At 30.1% G+C, this 24,194-nt stretch overlaps 1 protein-coding gene across 2 annotated transcripts in view; it reads right to left on the bottom strand.

Moving 5' to 3' along the window:
- The window catches only part of LOC145313218 (glycerophosphocholine cholinephosphodiesterase ENPP6-like), a 42,578-nt gene that overhangs the window by 9,113 nt on the left and 9,271 nt on the right, over positions 1–24,194 (bottom strand). For both annotated transcript variants that reach the window (XM_080152515.1, XM_080152516.1), the window contains exons 4-13: positions 21,721–21,861; positions 20,894–21,022; positions 20,139–20,218; positions 19,864–19,972; positions 19,507–19,582; positions 19,003–19,068; positions 13,627–13,681; positions 9,605–9,677; positions 9,118–9,198; positions 4,194–4,310 (exon numbers count right to left, since the gene is read on the bottom strand). In XM_080152515.1, coding sequence (XP_080008641.1) covers positions 4,194–4,310; positions 9,118–9,198; positions 9,605–9,677; positions 13,627–13,681; positions 19,003–19,068; positions 19,507–19,582; positions 19,864–19,972; positions 20,139–20,218; positions 20,894–21,022; positions 21,721–21,861 — 927 coding nt within the window. The remainder of the gene's footprint in view (positions 1–4,193; positions 4,311–9,117; positions 9,199–9,604; positions 9,678–13,626; positions 13,682–19,002; positions 19,069–19,506; positions 19,583–19,863; positions 19,973–20,138; positions 20,219–20,893; positions 21,023–21,720; positions 21,862–24,194) is intronic.

Genomic DNA, 24,194 nt, shown 5'->3' on the forward strand with positions numbered 1-24,194 from the left:
TACCCAAAGTATTTTAGCCAAGGAATAAATGCTCGAGTATGTATGAAATTTTGGGTACTATCTAAGATCTCCTCCCTCCCTGATTAAATTGCAACTCATGCTGTACTCTCTCTTTACATTATATATAACTTTGTACAGTTGGCTAGTACACAATTAATTATAGATATTAAGATACAGAAAATGGTCGACATGATATTTTTTCATTTGATATTTAAATTAAAACTTTATCAATGCTTTAAAACAAAGTGCCTAGCGAACACAAAAACATCATTTCGAAACGAATTAGAAATAAAGGGGTGAATTCTTTATGCCTAAACCCTGCAGGCCTATACCTGCAATGACCATATCCGGTAGGGCTACCTTGTATCAATTTCAACTTAACCTATCATAAGAAAAAAACTCCCCCTAGTTAAATTAATAAGTTGAATGGGTTTTTGGCTCCAGTAGGTACTTTAAGGGGAAAACTGAATCATTTTCTTTTAGTAAAACCACTCACCTACTCAGAGAGTAGGTCTGTTTTATTTGATGGATTGTTGTCGTTTTAGAGATGAATACTTAAAAAATTAGAGATGAAGACTTGAAAAAGGCTTAAAAGAGGCAAATTTTACTTTAGTGTCCCATCAAGATTTCTTTGGTAAATTCATTAACTAGAAAATATTCAGGGGTGGTGAAATTTCACTTTAGTGTTCCACAAGATTTCTTTGGTAAATTCATTATCTAGAAAATATTCAGGGGTGGTGTGTTCCTGTGGATTAGTTCAGACACAAACAAAATCTAATCAAAGAAAAGCTTTTCATCATTTTCAACTCTAATCCACCACCTCACACACACACACACACACACACATAAATACACACACAGTTGGGAGGTTGATATACATATCCCCCATAAAATCAGTTCTTTCTACTTCTTAACTATAATATTTGTATATTTGAGTCAATGATATTCATACCCTAATGACAATAAGGGTAAATCCTATATCATAGCCATGCGGAGCTACCCTATACCTAATATAATCTAACCTAAATTAAAAAACAAACACACAAATAACTTCATCCCAACTAATTTTCAATTAATTTCATAAATAAGAGACAGAGGGGGGAGGGGGTCTGAGCTTAACTCGGCACTTTGATGGAAACCGTTGATGTTTTGTTTTAATCTGTGCAATCAATGAAATTTACAGTCGAATTAAAAATTAATTTAAAGAGAATAGACAGATTTTTACCATCTCAACTGAGACATACACAAACTGAACTATTATATCAATTAATTGTAAAACCATCATTAGCAAGATATTTTGATCTTATATAACTAAAACATAATACATGTATTATTTATTATATTATTTTATATTTTCTTAGAAATAAGTTAACAATTAACTGAAATGCTCAACAAATTAGTATTTTATCAAATTAGATGGTTGCATAGTTGTGATTAATTATTTAATAAGGATGACAACATCCATATGTAACGAATCATGGTAAATAATGCATGGTTTGACAACTGGACAAACAGAAATATATTGTGAATATTTAGTAATCCTTATACTAAAGTAACAGGATGTCTGTCTGTTTGTGTGTCTGTGTGTTTGTACCGAAGGATCTCGCTAACCGCTGAACCGATCGGGTTCTCCTTAACAAGGTAGCTGCTCATAGGTCCCGGGAAGGTTTAAAACTATTTTGGGGGAGGGTACCGCCACCCTCCCAAGATAAATCACAATAAAATCGAAACAAATTTAAATATTTCCGCCGCATAGTGTCGCTAGCGTAGTCGCGCTGCGTAGAGACATTAATTTAACAGCTGATAACATAGACAAATTATTTCTCAAATTAGATATTTAAAAAAAAACATTTATATGTCACTAGGGGCCTCTAGGGGCGTAGCCGCTAGTTGTAAATAAAGAGAGAGTAAAAAAAGAAAGATTATAAATATATAAAGATCATGACAAACACACAAAAGTAGATTATTTACTGGATGCTACTTGGTATAAGAATCTGTTATGATGAATAGAAGCTGATCAATTCAAATGGGCTAGGTAATGGTAGATCCGATTTGATTTTGTTTTTTTCTCTCAGAAAATGGCCTAAAACATCCTTGCACTATTAAAAGCTTTTTGAAACATCAGAATACAATCAACTAACATTGGTTGAGATATTAAATACAAAAATGGGATAAATAGGTTAAATATATCATACAAAAATTTGTTGTCAAAAAGTTAAAAATCAATATGTTTTAAATGGACGTACGGACTTTCTGGTAACGATTATAGAGATGCTATGATTCCTAAATCGTATTCGTATCTAACTGTTATAGTAATCATTATTAAAGTTTGAAATTGATAGGACAATTCAAACATACCTAAATAAACGATAGGAGCTATCCATTCAGACGTACGGACGGACGGGTGGACCGACCCTAATTATAGAAAAGATTAGCTTTGAAAAATGTTTAAAATTCTATTTGATTTTAATGTGTTGACTGTATAAAAGATTGAATATTGAAAAGGTGTATGCACACAAGCACAGCAAATATTCTGTGGGGAAAGGAAACCCCATTTTACGTCCATACAAAACACCAAATAAGTGTTCAAGTTCTAACAAATGATTGTTCTCAAGGGATTGTGTTGCTTTATCAACTACTAGCGGCTTCGCCCCAAGCCTCTAGGGGCTTTGCCCCTAGAGGTTTAATCAAAACAACTTTTCGTACTTTAGATTTAAAAGAAAATTTTGAGAGAAAAAATTTCTTTGGGGGGGGGATTTTTTTTGGGGGGGGAAGTCGACCCCACAATTTTCATTTTAGTTTTAAAAAGAAATTTTTTTTTTTGGGGGGGGGTATTTTTATTTTGGGGGGGTTGTCCCACCCCCCAAGAAAATAGTTATAAACCTTCCCGGGACTTATGAGAAGCTACCCTTAAAGGAGAACCCGATCGGTTCAGCGGTTAGCGAGATCCTTCGCTACAAACAGACAGACAGACATCGTTCTACTTTATATTATAGATAGATATTGGTTCAATACTATACAATAGATAAAAAAAATCTTTGACTGTACGACCTTTGAAAGTCTTGGGGAAAAACACAAGTCAGCTGGGACATCCAAGCTTTTGAGTACAAATGAGGCCGGGTTATCAAAGCATTTAGGGAGTTAATCTAATGAATTTCAAAACAATTTTGAGGGGGGTAAATGAGGGGTTTCAAAAGATTGAGGGTTTATCTAATGCATTCCTTTTAATTTTGAAGAGGGTAAAATCAGGTGTTTTAAAGTTTGAGGATGATAAACTCCCATTTACTCCCACCCTTAGACGTCTATGCTAGTTAGATAATTATATTTTTACTTAAATTTGGTAATGGTATGTTCTTAACATTTCATCAAAAAAAATACTGGTATATTTTGTTGTAAAGCAATGTTGTTACAATGCAATGTAGAAAATATTTTTAAAACATATAAGCTTTTTTTATTATTCACAGTTTAATTATAGTGTAAGAACACCTATCTTTTAAGATAAAATATGGATCCTATAAATCAGAAGGAAGAAATTCTTTTCAATAAATTTGAATATAAGTGCATAATTTTTGATAGAATAATCTTTTCAGACCTTTTTTATATTCTGCAATTTTCCCCAACTTTTGAACCACAATATATTTCGTGTTAAATTCATATATGTTTTGAATTTTTTTTTTTTAAGTTTAATAAACCATATATTGTAAAAATCTTTATTTTAATTTATTTTGTGTTTATCCAACGATGTTTGTCTACATTTAGGATTTGTCAGACCGCACGTATGGATCAGATCAGTTTGATTTTAAACCAGGCATAAGGACTCCTTTTACTGTAAGGCACAATTTTGAAAGCTTAATAACTACTAATTAAAGCTTCTTCCAAAGAAGCCTCTAGGTACTGTTGATCTCTTGATCAATCCATTTTTTAAAAGACTTAAATGCTGTAATAGTTTTTTTTTATCAACTATACGGAAAAACCTTGTATTACAGACAATTTTCTCGGCACAAAAAATCATAGAGGCTAACAAAACTGGTTTTAATCTTATAATTTTTATCTTAATATCATTGGAAAGCTGTCTTTAATACGATGCTATACATGATTTTTTCGTATTGCTCAGAACCGGTTCTAATCCAGGAGATATTAATCGGCTTCCAAGCTTATTGGAAAAATCTGTATAAAATTGATAATATTCTCACCTGAAGTACATCATCAATGGTGATGAGTTGTTCCGCCACCTCCTTGCTGTTGGGACCATATGCCAGGGCTGTCTTCTTCAGCGCATCCGTGTACACGATTGACAGGTCATAGTTACCCTAAATATTAATACAATTTCATTTATGCGGTCATAGTTGCCCTAAATAATAATCCAATTTTATTTAGGTGCTTTTATAGCGTTATTTACCTTAAGGGTTAATCTATCTATCCTAAAAATTGCGCAATGATCTTAAAAAATTTAAAATTCCGGAACAAAAACTCTAACTAATTCAAGACAAAAAAAAACAATATTAAAATCAAAATAATATTTAGATTTTTAAATAGAAATTAGAAACTCCATAAAACGATGGAGTGCTTGAAAACTCATTTTAAAATTATAAAAATAGATTTAAAGATTTCTGTTTATTTATAAAAACTTTTTTTTCTCTCTCTATATTTAACTCTCAATAAATTTGTATCAATAAAAGCAAGATAAAAATAGTTGGCCTAGTAAATATCATTGAGAGACAGAGAAAGAGAGAAAAGATATATATAAAGTTATGGTATAAAAACAATATTTATCTGGTCATAATATATTTTACCATGTGTAATAGTGGTGTATTACCAAATCTGGTTGCTTGTGGCTATCTGACTTTATAAAATAGTGTTCATATAAAATAGGTAATAAAATTGTTTAAATTCTTTTTGTTTTATTTTAGACTATACAGTTAAAAGAGCAAATAAGAATTACAAGATATAAAAGTATTAAAGCCAAAAAAAATTTAGGTTGAACAAATCGGTCAAAGTGAGTTATAGAGCAGTTGTTCATTGGTAATAAAAAAGAGGGAGAAGAAAAGTGAAAAAAAATAAATATCTTTTTTTTTAGCATGACCGACAGAATGACGGACCAAGTTAGTTGTATACCTGATGCTCTTTGGTTGTCTATCTAAAATGACAGCCAAGAAAATAAGATTTACCCCATGGTGTTACAGATTGACAGACTAGGGGAATTATACTTTGTGCATTCCAGATAAATCGACCGACAGACAAACAGAAAGAAGACGAAGAAAAGCCCTCATAAAAAAATCTGACGTCATAAAAATGATGGATTAGGAGAGGAGAAGTGGAAAAGAAAACCCCTAAAAAAGAAATGGATAATCTCTCATTTTGATGACGTCACATGCTGATTTTTTTAGACACTTTTTTCGTCTTCAACTGAAAGATGGTATGACACGAAGACAGATAAACAGAAAGAAAGAAAGGATGGTAGACAAGAAGACAGGCAGAAGGGAAGACAGACAGAAAAGAATGACAAAAATACAGAGGAATTCAAAACTAATTTAGCTAATAACTTTTACCAAAAGTTACCAACTCGTAAAAACATAAAGTGTATGATATATTTGTACCCTAAAGAAGTTTATAGCTAAAGGGGTGTAAAAAGAGGGATGAAAAGTCAATAAATATATATTTACACAATTCATTGATGCATGTTTATCATAAATAGAAGGATTGGTGTGTGTTTTTTGATAAAAAAAATCTTTGAACATTCAACCCCCTTTTATTATCAAAGTTTTATTATTATCAGGGCTGAGCAGCAGCATTCACTGATTATCTGCATACTTTGACCGTTTGTCCAACAATGATCTTTGTGCTTTGCTACTTATGGATGTTGTCATCCTTGTTTATTCATTTAGGTATTTCTCTAGCCTAATCATATGAAATAGTTTCCATTGGAATTGGATAAAAAAAAATTTTCTCTAAGTAAATAATGTTGTATAACTTGTAAGAATTGAATGATGATATATTGGAATTAACAATATGAAAGAGAATTGGGGGCAATAATTTTCTATATGACATCACATAAATGCAATAGTGCAAACGCCAGATTATTCCATAAACACCCCTGAACTTGAAATTAATGTAATAATAAATTAATAGGATGACATCATTAATAAGTAGAAATGAACATATAAAAAAATAATCAAATATTGTGGACTGCAAACATACAGATGGGAGATTAAGTTACAGAGTAGTTGTTCAATAAAATAGAGTAAACTACAAGATATTTCAAGGTTCTAATAAGGCAGCTGACTAAATTACATTTTCTTGATGAATGATCCACATATATAACATAATATTGTCCTACTTAAAGAATATAGATGTTATCAAGCAAGTAACAGAACGGTGGATTAAAAACTGCTAATATTTTAATTTAAAATTGAAACATAATTTGTTCAACCTTTTATCTTCGGGGTACTTTCTCAGTTCATTGTAAATACATTGAAAGAACCTGGACATTGAGATAGAAAAAAGTGACAGAGAAAGAGAAATACAGAAAATGAAAGAGAGAGAGAGAGGGGATGTGTTACTATTTGCAAAGACAAAGTTATGTTGAATAAACGGTGTTCATACAAAATTATAAAAACTATTGCCATAAAGTTCTTTTTTTTTATAATTTATTACAATGTTTATCAAATAGAATAGTGAACATATTCATAAAAAAATAAATAAGCAATTTTAAAAAATCGCATTTTAGCATTAAACTAAAGCCATGTAATTTGTTTTTTTTTTCGTTTGTAATTACAAGTTTCCTTTTTTCAATTGTTCTTTTGGTTAAAATGTATGTATGTCACATAATAAGGAACTATAGAAAAAAAGAAGCCAGTTGGGATAAAGGATTAGTCTATGGATGACAAAAATGGAAGACATTTTAAGTTTATATGTGATTACAATAACTAGTGTCAAATTATGAGGAAAGATAAAAAAAATCTTCCATTATACCATTCCTCCCTACATCCCTGAGAGGAAAGAGAAAGAATGGCGGGTGTGGCGAGGGTTCACATTGCAATGGACAAATGCAATTCAATCCAAATTTTTTGCAATACATGTAAAAACTTTAGGGGAGGCATGGGGCAGTAGGAAATGTATATAAATAAAACAGGGGGGGGGGGGGTGGCTGCAGTTTAAAGCATGAAATGTTGTGCAGTATTTAACAAAAATTGGCCAATTCTTGGTTCTAACACAAAATATGTTCAACTGAAAGAACATGGGTTGAGACAGAGTTTTGGAGTTAAAATGGTATTCAAAAAAGAATATTTATGTAAAATCAAAATAAAATAAATTTCAAGTATAGATGGAAATACAAAAATACGAAAAATTTGTGAAAAGTTGTTTCAAAAAGAATTATTATTGGAAAGCTAAAGATCCAAATCTAAACCTGCTTTTTATTTCATTTTGAAATGTAATTCCATTGCAACAACAATTGTAAATGATTGTTTTTTTTGTTGTCTAATTTAGTATAAGATTGCATCAGAAATCTTGCCTTGTTTATATTTTAGAGGGATGGATACAGATATTCAATGATCTTAATCATTTTCAATTAATTCTTTTCAATCAAAATAGTTTTCAGTACTTTTTGGAGAAAATTGCTATAGCTTATCTCAACAATAAATGTAAAAGTATAGATGTATAACCCAGACAACTATATGGATCCATTGTTAGGGACATTTTTCGTCTGCTTGCAAATTGCTTTCTGTTCTTTTGTAGCGACTTGACTTGACTGTGTTAGTATTTACGACGCTATTGGCTGATAATCACAGACGCAATTGAAAGTCAGCTCAATGTTTATAGGGCGGGGACATACAGTTATTTAACCTCTTCCCCCTCTTACCCTAATATATCAACCAAAGAATACATAAGAAAATTTTGGAATAGTCACTTTCGTGGCAACGCCCCTTAAGGGGCGATTTGTCGTATTTTTATAATGGCTTTTTATAGGTTATTTCAGGTTAGGTTAGGTTATATTGGGTTAGTTGATTGCCTTACAGGGTTAGACAATTGGCCCCTCAGTGTTAGAGCCCCCCGCAGTAGCTGGAAATAGAAGAAAAGCTACTGTGAAAAAAACGAAGAATCGCCCCCTAAAGTGCGTTGCCACGAAAGGGACTATACCAGAAATTTTTTTGAAATTTTAGTTTTCCTGTCCCTAACTCATACGCAAACATACATGACATAATGTCATAACTTTCTCTGCTCATTACAAAATTGTATCAATGCATTTAGTTTTATACAAAACCATGTGTAAAATAACTTTTAAGAAATTAGATTTTTTACAATTTTATTGTGAGTTATTTATTTTTCCTTCAAAATCTTTAAAAAATATTGCAATAAATAATTTTAGATTAAATTTTTCAATAAACATTATTAAGATTCCCAAAAATAGTTTTCTAAAATAATAATTATGAAGAAAAAAATTTAATTATTGGAAAAATCTAAGTTACATAAAAGACAAACGAATATTTTAAAACTTGGAATTCACGGTTAGGCTGAAAAGTTTCCTAGTATTTTGTCTCAATATTAGCATATTTCATACTCCAACATTCATATTTAGAAAACATCAAATTGTTTCAAAGACAAACAGATGGAAAATTCAATGTTGAAAGTTTAGATATAATTTCAGAATGTTTAAAACAAAATTAAGATGAAATTGATGTTTTGAAAAAGAGCCCTTCATAATTTTTCAATGGAAATAAATCCACGAATTTATTAATATTGATCTCTCAAAGAGCTTCATTTGTGTTTATTAAATTTCATTTTTGAAAACTATCCTTTCAAAATCCTAATCTTGTTCGTATTTTTGATTTAATCCTAAATCTAAACAGGTTGTTGAGTTAAGTGCCTACCAGAATTTGCTGGCAAATATCGATGTCATTTTCACACTCTGGCAAAAAGTTAGGTCTGCTTTTATTTTTATTTTTATTGATAGTAATATCCTATTATAAAGGTGAAAAGATGCTTATCTATTTTTGAATATATATAGCTTAGCCAATTAATTTTTCAAATTTTTTTTTATAACTGTAGTTGTTGTCTTTTGTTAAAAGGTGTAATCTTTATTAATTAAATAGGTAGAAATTAAAAAATGGGACTTACCACATGAATTTTGGTGAATGCTTGATTGAACAACATCGTTAGCTTCTGTTTGCTTGGTATAGGAGCTTTAGGATTGAAAGGCTAATCACAATAATTTATAGTTTTAAAATTCATTTTTTGATAAAATTTATTCATATGTTCCTACTTTTTACTTTCCGTTACAGGCCTTTTCTTTTTGTAAACCATCATAGTTTTCTCCACTTTGTAAAATTAACACAATTGAAAAAAGATTTTGTAAAATTCTGTTATTTGAATCCAATCAATGTCAAATTGATGTCTAATTATTTTTAGGGGGCAAATTAGGTATTTTCTTAGCCACAACATCAAAAGGATTTGAAAAAAGGGTTTGTAAAATTCTGTTATTTGAATCCAATCAATGTCAAATTGATATCTAATTATTTTTGGGGGGCAAATTAGGTATTTTCTTAGCCACAACATCAAAAGGAGTTGTATTAATGCTTATTATAAAAACTATAAAAGTATGTCCCTTGCAGTCAGCTGGATTCTCAATAGATGTTCCAGGTAGAGCACAGTCATGCCAGTTCAATACACTCACTTTCCTATATAGAATATGGATATATTAATTATAGTTCCAGGTAGAGTATAGTCATGTCAGTTCAATATACTCACTTTCCTATATAGAATATGGATACATTAATTATAGTTCCAGGTAGAGTATAGTCATGTCAGTTCAATACACTCACTTTCCTATATAGAATATGGATATATTATAGGTAGAGTATAGTCATGCCAGTTCAATACACTCACTTTCCTATATAGAATATGGATATATTAATTATAGTATAGAGTTGCTACACTTTTTAACGGTATCTAAATGTTGCAGTAATGATCAACCAAAGTTTGAAATTAAAGGACAATTCTAACATGCCAAAATTTACTGTGACGTACGGTTGGATGGACGAACGGACGTACAGAACAAACCCAAAATATAAAAATCTTTGCTTTTATAAAAAAAATTTTAGTACATCATTATAAAACCTCTATATTAGAAACCAATTAGCAATAAATAATTTTAAAATAACAGAGAAACGAAAATTTGTAATTAAAAATTTAATCCTCCTCTCACTAATTGCTGGATGAAACATTTCCTGTTCCTTCCTGGTGAATTAAACTTTCTTGTACCTGTCAGAAACAATACCTGGGGCTGTTTTAATTTTTATTTTGTACTATTTAACATTTTGTACGTACTATTGCTAGCTTTTGGAGCTAAAAGTAGTACTGCTCCTCTATAAGTAGGAGTTATCAGTAAGTTATTAAACAAACCTATCCACAAATTCTTAAATGTACTAAATATGCCATCAGATTTTCTTTATCATTAATGTTTCTTTGTTGCTGCTCCACTTATGGACAAAATAGTCCTGTTAAGCTTTAAATCCAACTCTTTTGCTAATTAACACTTCTGATGAACTTTTTAATCTTTCCAGTTAATTACAGACTAATCAGAATTTTATGAATAAGATTAAGCAAAATATTGAAAAACAAATTAATGAAAAATCATGTTGATGAGAACTTGTATTAACTTTGAAAAAATGATAAATCCAAAATCTAAATTGTATTTAGCCGAAAGAAGTGCAAAGCCAGAGGTGGATTCTTAAAAAATGTAATTGGCTATAGTTCGAATAGTGCACACAAAAATTTTACTGTTGTAAAAAATCATCCATTGTTTTATTTAAAAACCTTTTTTACATAAATTATATAATAACCAGTCCACAACTTTAAAACCTTTTTTTGTAATATAAAGAAAGAATTAAATACAAAATTTTAAGGACCAGCCTCAGGATTTTCATTTTCATAAACCAGATGCACCAGTGTCAAATGCACTTATGAGGTCTTAAAATAATTGTTTGTCAGCGCAATCAGATATAGCCAACATAAAATTATTAATAATGTTATGGTGTGTTTTCATTTTTACTTTTCGTTTGCAAAGCTACTCCATTATTTGTTATGTTATGCTTGACTTTTAAAAATTAAGAGTACTTGTTTATACTATTTTCAAATTAGCTTAACATTTTTAAAACTGCTTTGGTCCTGGTTGATCTCATTCAACTTTGTATTTATATTCGGGAGTTGATTTTAATTTTAAATAGAACATATTTTCTAATAATAAAACTTTTTATAATAAATATGATAATAATGAAGGGTAATAATATTTTTTCCCTTGAATTTGGAAGGATATACTTGATATGTAAAATCTTTACTTTAAATAAACAGATCTGAAAGTTTAATATTTTATCAAATCAAAGATAAATCCTATATTCTAAAAATTTTATTTTATGTTTAATAATCTTCATTATTATCTTGTTCACTTTCTATGAACTCTCTCCTTCTCTCTCTCATTATCATTATTTACTTTCCATGTAAATATTTTCTCTTTCTCTCTCTATTCTTCCTTCCTATAGGTATCTTAATTTGTTAAACCTTTATGTATTGTATATATACTGTGTATCTGTGTGTGCACATAGAAAAGGTTAATTAATGAAATTCTCTAAGATCTGAAATATCATTCCATCATCTTGCACAGTTCTAAAGCATAAAAGTTGTGAAGCTATCAATGTTTTTTTTCAATAATCCTATTCACCATTGTGCCATTAAATGTAGTAATCTACTTTTTAACTAACTGTGATAGAACCCTAAGGTAAACTTATACATACACCCCTTGTCGCCAATATTCTTAAAAACAATTATTCTTTTGGCTTAACTGATTTTTAAAAAAATGAATATAATACCCTCCAACCACCCTCCCCCCCTTAAGAAGACATCACTTTTAAGAGAATTGTCGAAGTTGACCAAAGGTCATCATGATTTTCGGATACTTAGCTTGTAAAAACCTGTGTACCCAACAAATATCACGCAACGGACAAAAAAAACATAAATATTACGGCTCAATCTGCACATCTGTGGACGTATTTCACTTAGCGCCACATAATAACATAAAGGCAAAGTTCGGAAACTTTTATTTCTTACCCTTATTTAACTGGTTTAGTCTGAAGGTTATTACCCAATTATCTGTTTAATGAAGGCTATTTCATTCTATTTTAGAAAACAAAGAAAAACAAATTCAAAGAAGGAGAACAAACTTTAGACTAAGAGTTACATAGCTTTTTGACAAATTGTCAATAGTTTATGTATTTTAAAATTGACATTATAACTGAAGAAAGGTTACAATAATGCTACCATACGAACAACCAACTGACCAACATCTAATGTTTGTAGAATATTTTTGCTTATAAGAATCAAGGGTTAAAATGTTAATTTAAAACCGCCCTTCTTCGAATATTAGATATATATTCCTATACATATATAAAGGAAGCTAGGGCGGTAATATGGTAGGGGAAGATAATTATATCTAATCTTCTCTTCAATTTATCTATATCTCCTTGTCTTAACTCTTAACATCTACTCTAAATCATTTTGGTAGAAAAAGGTGACTTTTCTGCATTAGCAAACAAGAACTATTATGTAGCGAATTTTAATAAAGAATATATTAACTATAAGATTCAAAAAATGAATACAAGAACGTCCAAGCTATTTTTTATAGGTTTCAAAAGTTTAAGGGTTGTAAAATAAGGGGTTCAAAGTTTACCCTTCCCCCCCCCCCCTCCTAGATGTATTAGATTTGAAAATCTTTTTTTAATTTAAAATTCTGACACTTTAGAAACATATAAAAAGAATGCATTATTATATAATGATTTATGTAAAGTCATATAAATGATCAAAAATAATTTATTAATAATATTTCTCAAGTGTACTACAGAAATGAATTAAGTTTAAGTTACATATATATATATAAAATGTTTAATACAAATTCATTTTTGTACTTCCTTTGGGAATTTTTATTTGAAATTGAATTTTGAGCAAAATTGAGGAAAACAAGAAATTACGTAATTTTGTATTTTATTTTGTTAGGTTTTTAAAAGCAAATCTTATCTATAGGTAGGCCGTTAATGGATAGTTAGCTCTTTCCTTAAATTAAACAGGTTAAAATTTTCTTTTCGTTTTCAAACTTTATGATTCGTGTAGGATTCGTGTAGTAGTAAGGTATGATTTTAAACATTTTAATTTTTAACTTTTTTATGTGAAAAAATATCCGATTGGTATGATTTTTGGAATACTGATTCCTAGAACAGCAAATTACAATGTTATAAGTGAAGCATCTCTATAATCAAGTCTGAAAAATGTAAGTAAGTGCGTTAACAATATCCTGTATTAAAAACAAATTTACTTACAATTTTCTTTTTACTTTTATACATTTATATTCTGACTATTCAGTTCTGACGCTCTACAAGCATTAATGTTCGTTTGTCCTACCGAATTAAAGCTTTGCTTTTATGGATGTTGTCATCCTTTTTTTTAGATTTAACGATAGAATTTGAATTTTATCGTAGATGTCAAAATATTAGCAGCAGAATATATCATATGACACAAATTTGCAAATAAAAAAGGTAGCGCATCTACTCAATATCTAGGTACATTTTGTTTGTCCGTTACCTGTTATGCTTGGCAGCTACAGACCAAATAGGTTCTCCTTTCATCCACCAACCCTCTAAAAAAAAAAATAAAGTATCAATTCCGTTTTATTTTTTTTCCCAACATACAAAGTTTAAAAAGAGTCTAACAAATTAGAATGGGGATATAGAGTAAAACAAGTGCTCGTCAGCGGAAAGGCAGCTGCGACTGTGCTAAAATTACTGCTGGTTTACTCGATGGATCGAATGGTGTATTAGGGTTTAAAAACATACTAATAGCATTGTTGACCTTGCCTTACCTAACCAAAAAGAAACATTAAGAATGTGTGTTTTTTTTTATTTTTGAAAAACCTTTCTAATGACTTATTTACTTTCAGATGAAGTTAATTTTCATAACTTTTTATTTCTTTGTGATCTTATATAAAATTAGATTTTCGGTTGTTAAAATATTTATATTTCTTTAACAAACTGTGAAAAACAAAAGGTTTATAAAAAAATAAACTATTTCCTCTAAATTTCATGAAAGATGTATCAAGACATTTTTAGTATTTTATTCAGGGTGGCCAATAAAGAATATTAAAAATGATCTTATTTTGATATCAGTTAATGTATTAAACCATTTATTCTTAGATAATAATCGGAAACTATGAAAAATAGGAGAACGCTGATATTTTTCTTGAGAATATCAGGGAAATATTTTAAATTTCAATCTCAAAATATAGCCCAACTACCCCCTGAAAAAAAACAAAGTTGGTGGGGGGTGAGAGATTTATCTTGAATCTTTACTTAATAATTAAGACATATCCTCCTCATGAATACTGCTTGTTTAGTTTAAAAGATTTAGAAAACATTTTGATACACTTTTAAGTTGTCCTGTAGAAAAACATACAAAGTTGTATAAATAGTTGCTTATACAATTCTACCTTTTAACTATGAATACAGGAAATATATTATTCAATGAAAATCAAGGATCAAAATATCCTATTGTAATATATCAAACAGGAAACGTTGTATTAAAGTCATTTTAGGCAGAAAATGAGGGGTACTTCACATTATTTTCTTTTACCAGATTATTTTAATGATGGCTGTACAATCAAATTTAATCGTCTTTGTATTTCAATGTTATGTCAGATCAAACTATGTGAATTGTAGAGTTTCTTCACTACTTTCGAAAAGTAAGGTCAATTTCATACTACTGAACCACATATTAATACAACTTTATAAATAAATCATTACAGAAATATATATATAATGTATAAGAGCCCAGTGAAGCATAGAGTTGTGAGACTTTTTAAACCACCAAGAAGAAATTTCCACATACCAAAACCATTCAATGAACGTCAGCTTTAGTTAAAATGCTATCATTTTCTCAAAAAAATCCTTGTTTCCCACCTGAGAAGGGATTAAATATTCCCCTTACAGAAATACTCTACCTTCACTTACACCCCTCAATCAGAGCCTACTCTCCTCCTCTCCAGCCTGACCTACGCGCAATTAAAGTTGGCGTGCAATTTGAAACCAAGCATCATAACACTACAACTCACACAATGGGTAAATCTTGGACATTTAAAATAAATTAGGTTGGAGATGACTAATTTATTATGACATAACTCCTGATTTTTCAGTATGAATCTCTTGGTTACATCCATGCCAGGCGTCAGCCGTTTTTATTTATGGATGAAGGGTTTCTTAATTGAAACTTTGGCGTCTTGCTGTCGACGAGTTGCAGTTTCCTGACACCTTCCTCTTCAAATTTCAAGTCATGGTAATACTGCAGAAGAAATCAGCACCGAGAAGCAATGACATTTGTCTTTGTGGATTATGTATATAGTGTAAAAAGTGACAATAGTAAACTTCATTTGTCAGTGGATAAATATCTACAATAAATGAGGAAATTTGAATCTAGCTGCTAAAACTTTAACCTCTATCATCTAATAACTATTATATCATGATATTAACCATATTATAACCTATGTGTCATTATATTATATATGTTATAACATTATGTTGCTAATAATCTCATAACTAACTTATCATATTTATCGTTTTTGAACCTATCTAACTCACTGTGAGATTGTTAAACATTGTTCTTAACTTACTGTACTAATGATTATTTGCTATCTGTGTATCATTTTGTTAGTTAATTGTTTGTATTTTTCCTATTATTTTTTATGATTTTTTTCCATAAGTTGAATAAATCATTTTAACAACAACAAATATACATATGTATTCAAGGTTAAGTTTCAAATCTGTATTCTGAATTGGAACATTACATTTTGTATTCATGTCTGTTATGACAGCCTTCCCCTTTTGCGTACGGTAAGACATCTAGGGGCCCACAAATTTTGCTAGGTTGGACTTCAGAAACCAAACAAGATAATGTCAGGAATTCTTATTCAAAAATGGAAAACTTTAGGGGCTTTTAAGGGAATGTATGATGTTTATGTTTTTTAGTTCAATTTGCCAAGTTAAAATACATACTTTAAGCAAGGACGTCCAAGCTTTTGTTATTCGGGTAAAATAAGGCGTTTCAATGGTATAATCTAATGTATTTTTAAAAAATTGTAGGGGGTAAAATAAAACACCTCTTTATCAACCCCCCCCCCCCCCACCACCACCTCAGAAATCTATGACTTTGAGAAATGCATTGTCTCTCTATGGTTTGTTTTCTGAACTTCAACATGGCAAATCTCAATGGTAACTTGTTTTCTACTTGTCCTTTCTTCGGTACCAATGTCAAATGATAAATTATATGATTATATTGGTAAGGAATTATTGCATCTAATTTATGGCTTTTCATGAGATAAATCTAATAGTTGAATTGCAGATTGTATGTGTAGCAATGTCTCAGTATCTGCATTCTGTTTTACTTTTTTTATCACAGCTAATCCTTATGTCTGATGTTTTCGATGGTCCATCCACCAAAAATAAGTTTGACTAAAAAATACTTAAGCTTGCAATGTTTCGTGGTATTTTTGCAACGTATCATTTACTATCTATTTATTCAATTCTAAATCTAACATAATTTCTGCCGCCTCCTTTTTTTCTAGTTCTTTTTCATTCAAATCTTTGTTATCTTCTAATGCTTCTCTACTTATGGATACATTATGTTCGAGTTAAATAATAGAGAGGGAAGGGGTTGAATAACTGTATGACCCCACCGCGAGGACCCTGTGCCGACTTAGAATTGGGTCTTTGAAAATCAACCTATAGCATCGGGAAAACTAAAACAGCCAAGTCGCTACTAAAGAGCAGAAAGCAATTTCCTAACAGTCAAAAAAGGTCCCCAACAGGGGGATCCAGGTAATTGTCTGGTTATACATCTATATTTAAACATTTATTAATACAATTGTACTTTTAAAACCTATTTTTCCATTTTTTGACGTTTAATCTGTCAGAAGAGAAGAAACATTAAATTTTGAGTCACAAAATCCATAAAATAAAGATTTTATAATGTAAGCTTGTCTTGTTTTTATCTTTATTATATGTTTAAAATTCACAATACGAGCTTTAAAAATTCAATTTAGTTGCCCATAGCACGCTCATGACCAGAATAACAAATTATATTTATTATTTCATATTTTTTAAAAAATTGTATCATTTCAAATAAATAAAATAAGAAATATATATATAGTTTGTTGTTATTTTAAAAGACTCATTACTTCATGAAAGAGCTTTATAAAACTAACCCTTTCTTGGTAATCTTATATAATAATGCTCTATAAGCAACAGATCTATAGCATAGATGTATATACAGACAACTACCACTCTTCATTTTCAAAGACCTCTTTCGTCTGCTTCTAAATTATTTACTGCTACTTGGCTGCGTTAATATATATAAGCGACACCATTAGTTGATGACAATGACTCAATAGAGAAGTTTCACAAGACGGTTGTTATTTAACCTTTCTCCCTCTAGTGTTTTACTCTATTCTATAAGAAAATAAATACGTTGAGGATTGCTATGACAAAAATACAGACTTACGACATTATGTAAACGCCATTATTGAGCCAATGCCTTATAATTGGGGAGATGACACTACGGCAAATAGTAAGCTTCTGCATTAACATTATAGTAAAAGATTTATATTGATACATTAACAGCACAAACAAATTACTTCAATTGTTTTTCACCTTTCTTAATTCTTTTTAATTATAAAGGGAAAATAGACTAAAACCATACCAAGGCTTAAATTTAAAATAGAAAGTTCCTAAAACCATCCAGGAACCTATGTGAAGCTTCCCTAAAAAGGGAATCTCAGTTCAGCATTTATTAAAATCTTAAGCTTCCGACGATAAAATCTTACTACTTTACATAACGAGCCACGGGACTATGGCGCTTTAAATGTAAAGTTTTTGATGTTTACTCTATTATTATCTAATCTTATGAGCTACAAATGCAGATAGAATTTAAATTGTCTAAATATAGATATACTAGAGTTGGCTCGATTAAACTATCTTGCTATTGGCTAGTTTTCTATAAGTACATATCTATTTATCTATTTTAATTTTTCTCCCCCGTCATTACTTTCTAAAAGAAAGAAGTAAATATTTAATAATTTAATTGATTTTAAAAAGATTTTCTCAATTATATTTTTTTCACATTACCATCACCAAAGGGTTAATATGATTAAAATTTTAGTTTAAATATTTGAACACAAAGGAAGTGTAGCCACAATCGAATTCTTTTAAAACAGAGTTTTCTTACATTTACTATATTATGAACGTATATTTTTTGTTTATCAAATTAAGATTAAATAGTTCAATGTAATATCAAATATCAACATGAAGTGAAAAACTTAATTCATTCCATAAACAAATAGAATAAAGGCCTTTTCGCTTTGGTCAATGAGAGTTTAATGAGGATTATTGGAGCACTATGAGTATTAAATCCTCTACTATTGGAAGACTCGAGCTCATTTATAGACGTTTATTTCCTATATAGATCTGTCATGGATCTTGATGCAATATAGCATGCCGTTTTATAAAAAGATCAGTCAAAAATATTTCATAAGGTAAAAAATTGAAAAAGTTGTCGCTCATATAGGTATAGAATAACTCAAGTAGAAATGCCATTTAAGTGCATCTAAGATATGTACCACATAAGAAAAATGGGATTTAAATTGTTACATGTTTTTATTTTAAGAGAGCTTATTTCTTCAATTATGCAAATCTTTTGTTTTGTAAATTCAATACAAAAATACAGTTTAAATATTTATAATATTTTCTGTACATTTATTTTTACATTTGATTCTATAATTTGATTTTCACTATAATGCTCTTAAGTAAAACAATAATTGAAGACGTAAAAAATGCACTTTATTTAATACTGTTTTATTTTAAAAAGGTTTCGTGATTTTTTAATATCTTTAGAATACAAAACAAGAGTAAAAGTTACCTAAGCTCTGGAACTTTGAATATAATTTTCTTGTTTTGAGATCATACATGTAGTCACCAAGCACACCTAAAAAGAATTTAAATAATTTATAAAAGACATATTTAGGATATTCTGCATTATTTAAATAAAGTTCAAGCTGAATATCAATTTAGAGTATGGAAAGAGAGCTAAAATTTTAATAACTGTTTGTATGGTGACATTTCTCTTCAAGGGGATTAACGTCAAAGGGCTTGGGTAAAGGGGTGTTTACCTCCCTCAAACTTTAGACAAAACCCTCATTTTACCCCCATCAAACCTTAGAAATCCCTCATTTTCCACCCCTCAAAAAAAGCTTGGACGTTCTTAGATTAACATAACAATCACACTCCCCACCTTTCCTAACCTAGCGCCCCATCCTTAAACTAAATTCTCCAAAAGCTGAGAACAGTAAACAAACTGCAGCTTTATCATTCTTACAGATACTTAAGAAATCCAATTACTTGCAAAATAGGATGATACTTTTACCTGTGGTTTCTGGATAGAGTCCTGTAGCCAAACTGGTCCAGGTTGGCAGGTCCAGTGGTGGATAAACAGGGATAACCTTGTGCAAATGAGTAGATCAATTCAAGAGACAAAAGAGGAATAAAAGTTTAATGTATTGGAAAATCAAAAAAAAAATTATTTTACCACTGAACATGTGTTTTGTTGTCTTCATGTCTAACCTATTATGTATTAATCAAATTATCCCTACATTTATATCCTTGCTAGATAATCCTTATTACCTAACCAATAATTTTTAGGATCAATATAATAGTTAGTAGTGGAATGGTGTACTTTATAAGCAAGTTATTCTAAGGAAAATTTAACCAATTGAAAAAGCACCTGCTTCATTGTAGTGCCATGTTTTCTGATCCAATTAAAAGCTTTCAAATTCTTCTTTTCAGTTTCAGTCATGTTGAGAGAATCTCCAGTTAGGTAGTCCCATCTCAACCTGTTAGAGAAATTTTAGTTAATATTTTTATAAATATTCATCCGAAAAAGTACTGAAATGAGCTTTTGTTCCTCTGTCTTTATTTGCCATAAATTCTAAAGCTTCATTCTCAACCCAAACATTGAATATATGTATTTCCTGTGTAATTACATCTAAATTTACTTACCCCCCAATAATAATGACAAAGAGAGGTTGTCTCTCCCAGGTATTGTAACCTTTGTAGGATGCATAGGGTCTCCAGTTTTTCTAAATAAAATATTAAGTCAATTCAATCATGATAAGCCTTAATTTATGTATATTTATTTTCTTGTGAAGATCATAATGACATACACAAGAGTCACAACAGTTTCTGAATGAGTATCAGTTAAATCACTAATAAAAATGCTTGTAGCTGTTTCTTAATGTTTTTAATAAATACTTAATACAAGTTCTCTTATAATACACTTCTTTTTTAGTCATCAATTAAAAAATATTTGTTCTTGTTAATTTGAAAAGCTTGTATCAATTGCTACCTCAGAAGATCTAAAATCCAAATCATCTTGTTACTTTTTTTTCTCATGGAGAGTACCACAAACACAATCATTATATTCATATACTAGCGGCTACGCCCCTAGAGACCTTTGTTGTTTAGGGGGGAGGGGGAGAGAAGTCGTTTCCCTCCCCCCATCCAAATTTAAATTTTTGTTTTAAAAAGAAAGTAAAAAAATATTTTTTGGTAAAGTAATTTTTACCTATGAGATATTTTTATTGGAAATGTGGTAACCTCCCCCAAAATAGTTATAAACCTTACCAGGACCTATGATAAGCTACCCTGTAAAAAAGAACCATTTCGTTACTAGTGGTTGGTGAGATCCTTGTTACACACAAACAGACATACACAGATCCTGTTACTTTATTTTAAGGATTTATTTGAAAAGTTACCTCTGGAGGTCTACAATCCAGGTCACCCTCAATATCTTCCTCTTCATTAAGTGTGCCACAGACAGGTCTATCATCCTTCTCATCTTCATCATCATTGTCATCATCATCATCACCATCATCATGATTATCCTTAAAAAAAGAGGGAAATTATAAAATTGAGTTACATGCACATTGCATTATGAGAAATTTGATATTAGTACAAATTTGAGCAAGTTTTTAAATGAAACAAGAATAGATTTCATGAAAATTTAAAACTGGTGACTTCTGAAGATGATTATAGTCCCTACATAGATTATGACGTAATACGATAGACTAGCCAATGAGAGGCCAGTATACACTGTAATAGACCAATTGTAAAAGCTATGCTGGCCTCTCATTAGTTATTCTATCGTATGACGTCATAATCTGTGGAGGGACTCTAATCATCTTCATGACTTTTCTAACTGAAATAATAAGGTTTTTGTCTTTTGAAGCATGACCGACAGACATACTGACAAAGAACGTATAGAGTAGATGTCTATAAATAATAGGAATCTTGACTAAAAATAGCAGTTGTCTACCTAAAATAGCAGTTGAAAAAAAAAAATTCTCCAACAACAAGGTCTTTTGGCTTTTAAGCATGACCAACAGACAGACGGACAAAATAATGTATAGAGTAGATGCACATATATATTATATAAAAGGAATCTTTACTAACATTTTCAGCTGTCTATCTTCAATAGCATCCATATAAATGACAAGAAAGCATTGAAAAAAAATTTAATAGTGGAAGTACGGAACACTAGAACACTGTACATATAAAGGAGAAATAATGAAAATAGATATACCTTATGAATAGGGATATCATCAATAGGTCTGTCAACAACAAAATCAATATCAAAACCATGCTTATCATCGGTCAGATCTATTTCAGCCTGATCCTCATCAGCTGTTTGGTCCAGTTCTTCATCTGTCACATCTTCTACATCCTAAATTGAAATCCAATTTGAAAATTTTATATTTTATATTTTAATTGTTTATTTAGCTAATTTGTAATATAGAGTTGGGTCCCAATAATGCCTTTTATCTATTATGTATGCAATTTTCTTTTCAATGTTGGGTTTTGTTACAAATCATTTGAATTTGGGTCAAGTTTATTCAATATTACAAGAACTACCCCCCCCCCCCCCACAAATAATATTTATACAAATTAAGCATATTTAGAAAAAAAATTCTGTAATCTATAATACAAGGTAGCTTGATGTTTGTCTGTCTATCCGTCTGTCTGTCCGTCTGTCCCTTAACCACTTAACTGATCGGATTCTACTCTTCAGGAAATATACCTACTGGTCCTGTGGTGGTTTTAAGCTATTTTCTTGGGGCGTGGGACACCCCCAACCCCCCCCCCCCTTAAAAATTAGAAAATCCCCCTTAATTTTTTTTTTGATGATGCAGACAACAATGACGAAGATGAAGATGCACCACATGTACTACATTTTTTTAAATTACCTTTTGGGGCTAAGCCCCTAGAGGCTAGGGGCGAAGCCGCTAGTATAAATAAAAAGTATCTGAGTTTTTTTTAACAAATTAAATGAGTATACTCAATAGCATGTGACATAAATGTCAACATAAAATCACATTTTAAAAAATCAGGGGAAATATTCTAGATTAGATTTTATGCCTTTCATGTCTGTTTTCATACTATTGCTGACCTGTCTTGTCAATATTCATTTTGATCATAGGTCATTTTACAAAAATTTACACTTTATGAATGAAATATCTATAGTAGTACATTTTCAGTAGAAAAACTATTCAATAAGTGAAACAGTTTATTACACTTGTCCACAAAGTTTTATAATGCCGTTTTCTTATTCGTTGGCTTAACAAATTTCATTGAATTTCAAATTGTTGGTTAAGCTGAATGTCCAAACGTTTCAACCTCAAAATGTACTCTACAGAAGGTGTAATTTTGTGTATCATCATTGGGGATGTGCATCAATGTATCGGCCATTTACTTATCACTTTAGATCCCTGCAATTTTTTCATATTTACTACTCCAAAATGTTTAAAAGAACTTTTTAATTTATAAAAACAATTGTTAGAGAAACAATATGAAACAGTAACATTGCAACACGAATAAGATATTTTGTAAAAACTTTTTTGTTTTTCTTTAACAAACTGCTTGTTTACATCTAAAGTAGTATTCAAACTTTTCATTCATTTTCCAAAATTAAAGAAACAATTAGCAGTAAGAGATAATGTTAATAGAGCATGTGTAAAAAATAGTCATTAATATGTCTAAAGTTTAATGTTTTGTTTTCGCTATTTAATTGGGTAAAAGAAGTAAAGTATCATTGAATATTACTAAAGGGTGAGCAAAAAAAATGCGTAGATTTTTAAAATTCAAATTGCGCGGCTTGTGTTAATAGTAGAAAAATGTTACGCATACCGTTAGATCCACTATGAACTGAATTTTTTGGAAATATGAAAACGATTCCTGTGCTACGCATTGGTAAGGAGAAACGCGTTAAAATGTCCCAATTGAGGTAAAACTTGACTTGCGAGTTTATTACTAAATTTTAGAGAATAGTGTGTGCATAAATAACTGTGTCGATTTTTAAAATTCAAATTGCGCGGCTTGTGTTAATAGTAGAAAAATGTTACGCATACCGTTAGAACCGTTATGAACTCTATTTTTTGGAAATATAAAAACGGTGCCTGTGCTACAAATAATATTGGAGCTAGGTGGTAAAACATTCCAAATTTTACTCGCAAGTCAAGTTTTAAGTCAGTTGGGACATTTTACCATGTAGCTCCCTATCTATATGCAGCAGAGGAATCGTTCTTACATTTCCAAAAAATACACTTCATAGCGGTTCTAACAGTATGCGTAACATTTTTCTACTATTAATACAAGTCGCACAATTTGAATTTTAAAAATCTACGCATTTTTTTTGCTCACCCTTTAACAACAACAACACAAAAAAACTCTTTATGACACTTTATTTTTGCCATTTTTTAGAACCTTTGAATATTAACTAGGTAAATTACTTGTGCAGTAGTTTTACTATTTTACACTTTTAAATTTTGAAATTAAATTATAATACAGTGAAATCTACTAAAAAAATAAATGTGTAATAGTTTTACCATTTTACACTTTTAAATTTTGAAATTAAATTATAATACAGTGAAATCTACTAAAAAAATAAATGTGTAATAGTTTTACCATTTTACACTTTTAAATTTTGAAATTAAATTATAATACAGTGAAATCTACTAAAAAAAATAAACTAAACTGCCTCTTATTAATCTAGTAAACTTA

Source organism: Acartia tonsa, chromosome 3 (genome assembly GCF_053477335.1).
Source record: "Acartia tonsa isolate MP-2025a chromosome 3, ASM5347733v1, whole genome shotgun sequence".
NCBI classification, from domain to species: domain Eukaryota; kingdom Metazoa; phylum Arthropoda; class Copepoda; order Calanoida; family Acartiidae; genus Acartia; species Acartia tonsa.